Below are 9,703 nucleotides of genomic sequence, written 5' to 3'. Positions count from 1 at the left end.
TTGGCAAGGCTCCCCCCTTAACGGGACAAGCTGGCAGAGCCGGCACGTACAGTGGGAAATCCTAAATAGAAAACGTCCTTCTCACTGGGCTTTTCTGTGCAGGAACCAGTGTGAGAAACGTGCCAGGCTCCAAGCTACACCATCCTCAGCAAAGCTTCGCTTCCCTCCAGCAGTTCCCGCACCCCAATGGCCGGGGCCACGAGCCCCCAGCTTCTCAGCAGGCTCTGGGCACTGCTCCACCAGCTTCTGTGCCACTACAGTTTTATTACATCATTACAAATGATTATTGTGGGAATGTTGCTCTCTAGTGCTGTTAACAGATAGAAACCTTCCGTAAGGGAGAAGGATCTGCATGCAGCGGGTTTGAAACAAGACACGGAAAACAGAAGTTCTTCAAGTTTAACTTGCAACATTTCCATTTAATTTTCAGCAGTCCTCTTTAAAATACAGTCTTTCCTATTATACAAAAAACAAACACACTGTCATTTCTCTGGCCATACCCATTGTCTCATAAAAAAATAAAAACAATGAAAAAAAAGATCTCTGGCATAATAAAAATGCTTTGCAACATATATATATATAGCTTTACTGTACACAATATTTTAAAATTGGTGAAGGTACATGTTATTTCTACATATTTCCAAACTCAGTTTATCACGGTGATGTCTGTTCACAGTTACACAATGCCTTCAGTGATTTGGGACCCAGCTATCGTGCTCGGTGCTGCCCTTAAAACAGAAGTGTTTGCCGATGCGGGTCTCCCCCAGCAGAATGTGGTTCCATCAGTGCACTGGGAGCTGTGCCCTCCAGTGGGGCTCGGGGGAGCTGTAGCTCCTCCACACGAACAGTTTCACGTTTTGTAGATCTTGAACATTTTCTGAAGATGGTTCTGGTCTTGTTAAAACTTCCCATCCACGAATTGCTCTGCGGGTGAATTTTCTTTTTCAAACGCCTTTTGCGGACCCAGGGACATGCAGACTGCGGTGTGCAGAGCAAACGCTTACTCCTCTCTGTAGGTGTAACAAAAATCTCTCTCAAGCAGACCCCCCCCCTTCCCAGTCCAAACCCTTCTGCTCACTCTTATTTTACAGTACTTCAACAATTTGCTTTACTTAAGACATCAAGGAACTTCATAAATGCCACAATACTAAAACATATTTCTTATGTGTTATGAGTCATGTTTTCTAGCTACAGAATTGTGGTAGGATTAAGATGCTATTTCTGTCCTCATGTATCACACATCCTGGGCTGAACTTTGCTTCACTAAAAGAAAGGCAGAACTGCTTCATTTACAGTGGATTTACTGGAAAACCACAGGAATGTTTCCTTATGGACAGGATTTGGAAGTTTCTCTTTACAAATGAAACCGAGTCCTATCTGGTTTTTCATCACGCCATACTCAAGCTGACACCATGTCAAGTCTCATCTGGGCTCCTGACTTACACCTGGCACTCAGGCTCTTCATGTCCATGTCTCCTCAGATCCTTCCAAGTGCCTTGGGTTGCATCTCTTCTGCAAGGTGTCAGCAGGATGAACACTCCCGAATGGGACCACCTTTCAGTCATATTTGGCTATTTTTAAATATGATTTCTACCTTTTTTTTTTAATCTTAGTCAATACTCCTGAAAGGCAAAAAAAAAAAATAGTAACAGGCTATTTTTAGTTAAAACTCCTGAAGAATTGGAGTGATAACCTGCATCCTGCAGCCATCACTTACAGGACCAGTCCCAGTGAAATAAATTTCAAATGCGTGTTAAGCTACCATAATTTTAAAGCTGCACCCCGCAAAAAAAAAAAAACACATTTTCCTAGGGATTCAGAGGACGCTCCCTACCAGACAGAGCCAAAGGAAGTGCAGGAACACTGAAACGTGCTGCCTTGGCTGCCTTCACTGGAGCCGCCCTTGCCTTGCAGAAACAGCCGCCGCTCAGCAGCAGCGAGGCACAGCCGAGGCACAGGAGATGTATCCAAGCTTAACATTACAGCCAATTCTGCCGAGGAGCTTGGCCGCACGCCCCGCTGCTCAACCCCCTTGCAGATCTGCTGCAAACCAGAGCATGCCGGGGTTGCTGCTTGTCCGGATGGGACTGCTGGGCTCACAGACCCAGGCACCCATCCTGCAGGCCTCACTCATGTACTTCGCTTTGAAACCCAAAGTCCGAAGCCAAAGCAGCTGGGAGCAGGGCAGGAATTATCTTGACCTCTGCTGTGTAAATAATTTAGCATCTGTTTTAAGATTCAATGAAAACTCTGCCCTCCTCATGTGTCAGCAGCTCCCGTGTGCGGCATCCAGCAAATGTGTTTACATTTCCCACTGACTCGGAGAATTAGCGCTCTTTGCAGACTTGTGAAACGAAGCGAATTCCCAAACACGATACAGGCTTTGAAGAGCATGTTTACATGAACTTATCATCGGATCAACAGTTTGCTGCTGCTGGCCGGTGCCTCCTCCATGTGAGGTGGCTGTGTGCACCCGAGCAGGGACCGAAGGGGCCGTCAGCTCCACCACACTGCACCTGAACAGCATAAATCAGAGACTGTCCACTGTTATTATTACAAATATAATCATGAAAAAGGCTTGTGGGCCTTGCTTGTGTCTCCCGGAACAGTTTTGAGATCACCATTGCCCATCTGAGATACTACCCAAAGGCGTCGCCCTTCTACGAAGTGGCCACAGAGGCGTTCCCATTTTCCCTTTGGCTTTCCCCGAAGGGTTCATCATCCTTCTCTTTTATGGAGAACTTTTTCCTGAATGCTTGTGTAATGCTGGAGGAAGAAGCCTTCCTGAACGTGGTCAGCCTCTTCCGAAAGTTGCCCCCCGAGAAGAAGTAGAGAAGTGGGTCGAAGCAGCAGTTGGAAGCAGCCAAGGGGAGCGTCACCACCACTGACTTCTGGAGGTACACGGTGTCCTCGCAGCTGGCGCTCTTCAGCCGCAGCACGTGGAGGTGCACGGTCCGCAGGATGTGGTACGGGGTGAAGCTGATCAGGAAGGTGGCAGTGACGATGATGATCATCCAGATAGCCTTCTTGCGGTTGGCCTGGTTCTTCTTCAAGGAGTTTTTCAGTAGGGTCCTTATGATCATGGTGTAGCAGATGGTTATGACAATAAAGGGAAAAATGAAACCCAAAAATAGGGCAATAAAATCCAGGATCACAACCAGCTTTGTCTTCTGAGAGTCTTCTGGGGGTTCGAAGCACTTGGTCTTGTTGCCATGTTGATAGGTCCCATTTTGCAGAAAAGGAGCGCTTGTCAGGGTAACAAAAATCCAGATGCCGACGCACACAAATTTCGCCTTTTTCTCCGTGACCAAATTGATGTTCTGGACTGGAAAAACGATGGCTATGCAGCGGAAGAAGCTCATTGCAGTCATGAAGAAAATGCTGCAGTACAGGTTGACGTACAAGGCGTAGGAACTGACCCTGCAGAGGAAGTCACTGAAGAACCAGTTCCCCTTGTGGACGTAGTAGACCACGCGCAGGGGCAGGGTGCACACGCAGAGGAAGTCGGACACGGCGAGGTTAAGCATGTACACCTGGAAGGCTGTCTTCTGCCGGTACGTCCTTATGAGGACGTACAGCACTACACCGTTGCCGACGAAGCCCATGATGCTGATCATGGAGTACAGCGTGGAGTACACGCGGTTTCGGAAGTCGTCAATGGAGTGATGGCACGACAAGTTGTCAAAGAGGGCGGTCATCTTTTTGGGGGGAGGCACTGGTTGGCTGGCAATGAATTTCAGGCCTACAGATGAAAAAAATCAGTTACTTATCATTACATTAGAGTTAGCTGTATTACAGTTGGAGTCAGCTACGTTAGAGCAGCACACAAAAATAAAATATCATTATAAAATAGGAGAAAAAACCTATCATCTCTCTCTTAAAGGACAGAACAGCTAGGAATGGATGTGGCTCTGTACAGACCAATGTTATGCAATTAGTTACACATAATTATAATGATCCAGCACAGCCGCTGCTCCACAGCTGGCACCTACAGCTGGTGGCATAAAGGTGGGGGTCGCATTTTCATACGTCCTCAGTACTGGCTGCATCCTCCTTCCACCAAAATACCGGGAGGTTCCAACTGCCTGCAAACTAAAGCAGCAGAAAAACAGCAGAAAGGGGCAACAAAGGTGGCCATGGCACTCTTTGATAAGAGACGCTTGTCAGCTCCCCAAATTATGCATTGCTCTCCTCTGCTCACAGGTAGCACTATTTTTAAAACTTGCTACGGTAATAAGCAAGTGTAGTTATTGGCTCTGGGAAAGACATTGCCCGTTATATCTGATGAACACAGAGGATCAGTGGCAGCCAAGACACACCAGGGCTCACTGGCGTGCAGAGCAGAGGGCTGTGACAAGGCTCCTTGCTTCCGAAGGCAGGACAGCCTGCTTGGTCTGCAGACATCAGTACCCTTGGGATTCTTCTTGGGTTTGCTTTTGCACACTGCTCCGACAGCCGTTAGCAGGACTGGGGCTCCCCAGCACAGCTGACCTTATGGCCAGGGATCTGTTTTCAGATGGGCTCAGTAATTATTTTGTGAAAATTTTACCATTTCCTTCAGATATTCATTTGGGCGCAGTGAGACAGGATGTTCTTAACTTGGGGTGTCCTGAAGTATAGCAAGAGGGAGCAAGAGGTGTTTTACTCCTGCATCATTTTCCCATTCCTTTTCAATTTCTGATGTCTCAGACACACAACCTCACTTTCAGCTGGAGACATCTAAAACCCCAGTGATCAGCACTGCAAGACACCTGCCGACAGAAATACTGTGACTTGAAGAAAAACAATGAAGACAACAGCTGGGACAAGATCGCTTACGAGAACCCACACTATGTTCAAACGAGAACCCACACTAGGCTCAAAACCGATTTTCAGCGGTACGTAATTTCATCCTTGAAAATAGCCAGGCAGCATTACTGCAGATGGATGCCCTCAGCCTCTCCCCCTCTCTCTGGGATACACTGGGAATTCAGAACCACTCTGGGGTGCTCGAGGCTTTCAGCTTTCAGCCCGGTTTCAGCTATTTGGGAGATGACACTTTTAAAACAATCCTCTGATTATCTGCAACATGCAAAACACATTAAAGCTCAAAAGATGCCAGCGAGGTTGCAGAGGTGGGAGCGGAGGCAAAATCTGGCACAAGAGAGCACATTTTTTTTCCTCTTGGTCTGTTCGTGGACACTTACGGGGGCACAAGCAAGAGACCATGCAGCTGCACAGAGATCTTTGGGTAGGAGAGGCAGCCAAGGCTCAGTGCAGCTCCGTCAGAAGTCACAGATCATTACACCTCATCATTCACAGTTCACCTTAGACTGCATAAATGAAGTTTATCTGGCATTGCTCATTGCAAAGGACCTGTTAACCTGGGTTTGCAGCCTCTCCTCCCGGGCTCTCACAGCCCAGTGTGGTGGTGGCAGGATTCAGACCTCAGCCCAGACCTCTGCCATCCTCCCTTGCCTGGGAGTCTTGAGGCTCAGGTTATGATGAGAGCATCACTCCAATCATTTTTTAAAATCTCCCAGATAGGGCTGAAATTAAGTTTGTGGTAACATTTGTGTAATTTTAACCAATTGCTTGGGAGTGGCAGGTAGTTTATTCTCTGAAAAAAAGCTGCATGATCCCTATTGCATGTTTTCATCTGCCAGGATCATCTGGACAGGTATTCAAGCTCTTAATGCCACTACCCTTACCCTGCTTTAACGTCTAGCAAGCAGACCCACCGAGCAAAACCCTGCTCTGCTGTGCACTGCAGGAACACATTAGCCTCAATTAGCTCATGAAAACCCATACAGATAAAATCTCTGCAGTTACTGAGGCATCACATATCAGTTCTTTCTCAGACATAAGAAACTACTCAAGATATTTGAGATTAAGAGGCTGGGATGATCTCCTTTGCGCTTTACAGGTTTTTCATCTGACTACATCTCCGTGCAGTTAAGATTATTATGAAGAATGAGCAGAAAATGGGACAAAGCAGGCTGCGTGGACAACCCAGTGGATAAGCTAAGCTGCTTCCCATCCCTGCAAGTATCACACAAAGCTCAGAGAAGGGGGACAGCCCTGCTAGGAAACGCAGAGGAGCACTGGGGGGTCCGGACAGCGAAGGACCTGGGTCTCCCCACGGCACCTTTAGGGTCAGGTCCCCCCTGCCTGCCGGGACAGCACCAGTGCTGATGCCTGCAAAAGTTTGGGCTCGCAGCAGCTGCCCCTGGGGCTGCCGGCACAGCCCTGCTGTCTGAGAGATAATCAGGAGATCTCAGCCATCACCTGCTCGTTAGATGAACTGTTTTATATAATCTCCGTGCCACATTTGTGATCACTTCTTCAGCGGTGCTGAGCTGCTTTATGAACTTTTACTTCCTCCGGGGACTAAACTTGAGTCTCGCAGAAGCTGTTGTTAAAGGCATCTGCAGAGAGCACGCAGCCATGCGAGGTTTTGCCTCCCGGCCAGCTGAGCCCTGCTGCGGACCACATTCCTAAACACGCTTTGGAACGTCTTCATAACCAGACTTAAAATTAATGATTGCAACACTGCTGTGGACTGCTAAAGTAGAGGACAGCTCCCCACCTAGACGTACACCTAAAACCAAAAAGCACCCCCCGCTGAGCCTTCGGGTCAGGTTTGCATCTCGCTCTGCAGACAAATATCCATTTACCACTTTAATACAGCAGCAGGTCGCCGAACCGCTCACCTCCACGCTGCTATTTCCCAATAAACATTTCCGTCCTGCACAGAGGCGGGGGGCTGCAGCAACCCAACGAGCGACCCCCCCGGCCCCCCCCCCCCCCCAAAAAAAAACCGACCCCAGCCCCGCACGGGGAACACCTCCCGAAGCAGCTCCCCGTCCCCTGCCGCCCCCAACCCACCCCACCGGCCCTCGGGCCCCCCCGGTTTAACTCCGGTGCAGGCAGCCCCCGGGAACCCCTCGCCCCCCGGGAGCCCCCCCCCCCCCAGCCCCGCTCACCGCCGCCCGGCTCCGCTCGGCTCCGCACCGCCCTGCCCTGCCCTGCCCAGCGGCCGCCCTTCAAGCGGGGCGCGCCCGTCCCCGTCCCCGTCCCCCACCCCCCCCGCCCCGGGGAGGAGCCGGCCCCGCTCCCCGCCGCCCCCCCAGGCCCCAGGAACGGCTCCGAAACCCATCTGGGAGCCGGGAGGGTGGTTTTCTTCCACGCGATCCCAAAGGTCCGCTGGTATTAATGTCACCGGTTTAGCAGTGAGCTTTAGCTTCTCGTGGGAAATGAAACATTCCGTCAATTACTTCCCCGGAATTAAGGATTCACTTCAAAAGCCACAGGCGTAAAAAAAACTGACCAAGACCAAGCAATCCCATAAAAGCTGCCCTCTGCTCTCAGAAATCGCATCCCTCCAGGTCCCCCTGTTCCCATGGCACCTCCGTGGGGGTCGCACAAGGGGAACCCCTCCCTGCCTGTGTGTGTCCCCTCGCTGGGGTCCCTAGGATGGTTCCTGCCCTTTCCTGCTCGAAAGGCTTCCCGTGCTGTAATTTAGCTGTGCTTGGTGTAGGAAGGAAACGTTGCTGCTGTAGGGCTTGCTGCGAGCCTGGCACGGGTGGCATTTGGGCACAGCATAACGGGACGGGGAAGATGGGGAGGATGGGGAGGAAGGGGAGCAGGGGCTGAACAGGGACTTGCAGCCCCCACCGTCCCCACGCGTGGGTCAGCGCCAGCCCCTGCTGTTCCCACGCTGAAGCTCGGTGCCAGCACTGCTCCCAGCTTTCTGCCGGCTCCTTGCCTCTTGCGAGCTGCAGACGGCTACGGCAAGTTTCGGTTTTGTACTTGGGCGTTTAAGTGCCACTGCACTCAGTCACTGCACGCTGCTATTCACCATGCTCATATTCTCCGTTCTTCACTGTTTTACTTCACATAGCAAAAGCACAAGCTTGCAGATGGGCTGATGACAAAGGCAAAGCCCTCGTCCACCTGGCGCTGGAATTCGAGGCCCGTCCCTGCCTGGACACTGTGCAGCACCAAGCCCTGCAGCTGTGCCCACTTCCCCCTCGGCTGCGATGCCACGTCTCCTTCCCGTTTTTCTGCTTGTATCTCTTCCACCCTGACATGTCCCAGAAGGATTTCCTGCTGTTGAATCAGAGATTTGCATGTTTGTTGTGGGTCCTTGGCACCTCTGGCTGTGCACGCCCAGGACAGGCCAGGGCACCGCGGGAAGGCACTCCTCGTCCGCACCACACCGACGGGGGTGAGCAGGAGGCTCGCCTCGCAGCTGCCTCCCCCCCAAAGCCTCCCCTGCCTTCCTCGGGCACTGGAAAGCCTGCCCGTCCTGCAAGAGCCACTTGGCAGCGTGTTAGAAACAGCCAAACCACGGGACCACGAGATAATTCAGGTTGGAGGGGATCCTGGGAGCTCTCCAGTCCAACTTTCTGCTCTAGCTGTGTCAGGCCAGCTTGCTCGGGGCTGTGGCCCACCTGGTTTTGGACACATCTGAGGATGGAGGTCCCAGAGCCTCCAAGACGAGGTGACCCGTTGCCTGCCATCTCCTGCTGCGAAGCCACATCTGTAGCTTGCTTTGGTTGTGGTGCGTATTTTGGTATTACTTCGCTCTGCCATTCCTTCTGCTTTTTTTGCTACTTCTTTTTGCTATTCCTTCTGCTTTTTACTACTCAGTTTTTTGTTATTTCTTCTTTTTTTTTTTCTTTTTCTTTTTCCCTTTGCTCTCCTTTTCTTTTTTGTCCCCTCCTTTCAAGAACTTGAAGGTTGGAGATAGAGAGGAGGGAAGAGAGTTGTAGGGCATTTTGGGAGAGGGACGGAGGTCAGCGAGAGAAGGAGGGTGGCACTGCAGGAGTCGGGATGAACAAAGGTAGCTGTAACCTGTCATTTCACTGCTAACGTGGCATAAGGTGATTTCTTAGCTCTCCTTCAAAGTCGATGGACATTTGATCCAACTAAGTGACAATATGAATTCTGGCCTCGGAGCATTTTGGAGAGCCGAGTGGTGCTGCAGACATTCCCAGCAGCCTTGGTGATGCTAAGTGCTCGCGTTTCCTCTAGAGTCAGCAGATCTCTGTGCAAGTGGTGGCTGCATCTGGGGAATCAGCTCTGTCAGTATTTCACCCAGAGGACTTGCCTAGATATGACAAATTTTGCCTGTGGGAAAGATTTTTACTGATATAACGATGACTATTAATTAACAACAACAGAAATTTAAACAGTCCATCTTCACAGGGCCGTGGGATCAGGCGCGACTGAAGGGTACGGGCTTTGTGCATCTGTCCTGAGAACATCCCAATGCAGGAGAAACCCGGTCACACCTCGGGGTCAAGGTGAGCCAGCACTTAGCATGGACTGTCCCTGCCTCACCTCCTCGTCTTGGACTCTGAATGCTCCCAGCTCTGGGCAGGCACCAGACTCCTTCCCAGCATCGCAACAAAGATGCTCAGCCCTTGATTATTTGACCTAAGTGTCACATAATAAATACTTTGCAGCCTGCTTGAAAAGCTCTTTAGCTTTGGAAACTGCTTTCACACCGGCTATTTAAGAAGGAGAAATCAGAGAGACAGTATTTTGTGACAAAGCAAAAATCTTTTTAGCGGCTTCTTTCTTCTCATGGGACTTCCCAAAAGCAGTGACTTCTCTTTGAATCTTGCACAGAGGGCAGTAAGCTCCGCTCCGCTTTGGACTTGTTTCTCCTGGGGACCATCTCTTACTGTGGCTAGACCCTATAGGATGTGACTCA

At 50.5% G+C, this 9,703-nt stretch overlaps 1 protein-coding gene across 2 annotated transcripts; it reads right to left on the bottom strand.

The window, feature by feature from the left end:
• Nucleotides 1–394: 394 nt before the first annotated feature.
• CYSLTR1 (cysteinyl leukotriene receptor 1) lies at nt 395–7,039 on the bottom strand. 2 transcript variants are annotated; one of them, XM_050713363.1, is made up of 2 exons: nt 6,966–7,039; nt 395–3,742 (listed from the first exon to the last, which is right to left on the bottom strand). In XM_050713363.1, the coding sequence occupies exon 2, from the start codon at nt 3,696–3,698 to the stop codon at nt 2,661–2,663; it is 1,038 nt and encodes a 345-aa protein (XP_050569320.1). In that variant the 5' UTR covers nt 3,699–3,742; nt 6,966–7,039; the 3' UTR covers nt 395–2,660. The 2 variants fall into 2 exon arrangements, with proteins under 2 accessions (XP_050569320.1, XP_035397386.1); XM_035541493.2 differs by lacking the exon at nt 6,966–7,039 and adding an exon at nt 4,550–4,751.
• Nucleotides 7,040–9,703: the final 2,664 nt, after the last annotated feature.

This window comes from Cygnus atratus, chromosome 13 (genome assembly GCF_013377495.2).
Source record: "Cygnus atratus isolate AKBS03 ecotype Queensland, Australia chromosome 13, CAtr_DNAZoo_HiC_assembly, whole genome shotgun sequence".
In the NCBI taxonomy this organism is placed as follows: Eukaryota; Metazoa; Chordata; class Aves; order Anseriformes; family Anatidae; genus Cygnus; species Cygnus atratus.
Note: the sequence above shows the minus strand (reverse complement) of the source record. Positions and strands in the feature narration are given on the sequence as shown.

Coding starts and splice junctions, on each gene's coding strand:
- CYSLTR1 (XM_050713363.1), bottom strand. CDS start 3,698: ATGACCGCCCTCTTTGACAACTTGTCGTGCCATCACTCCATTGACGAC.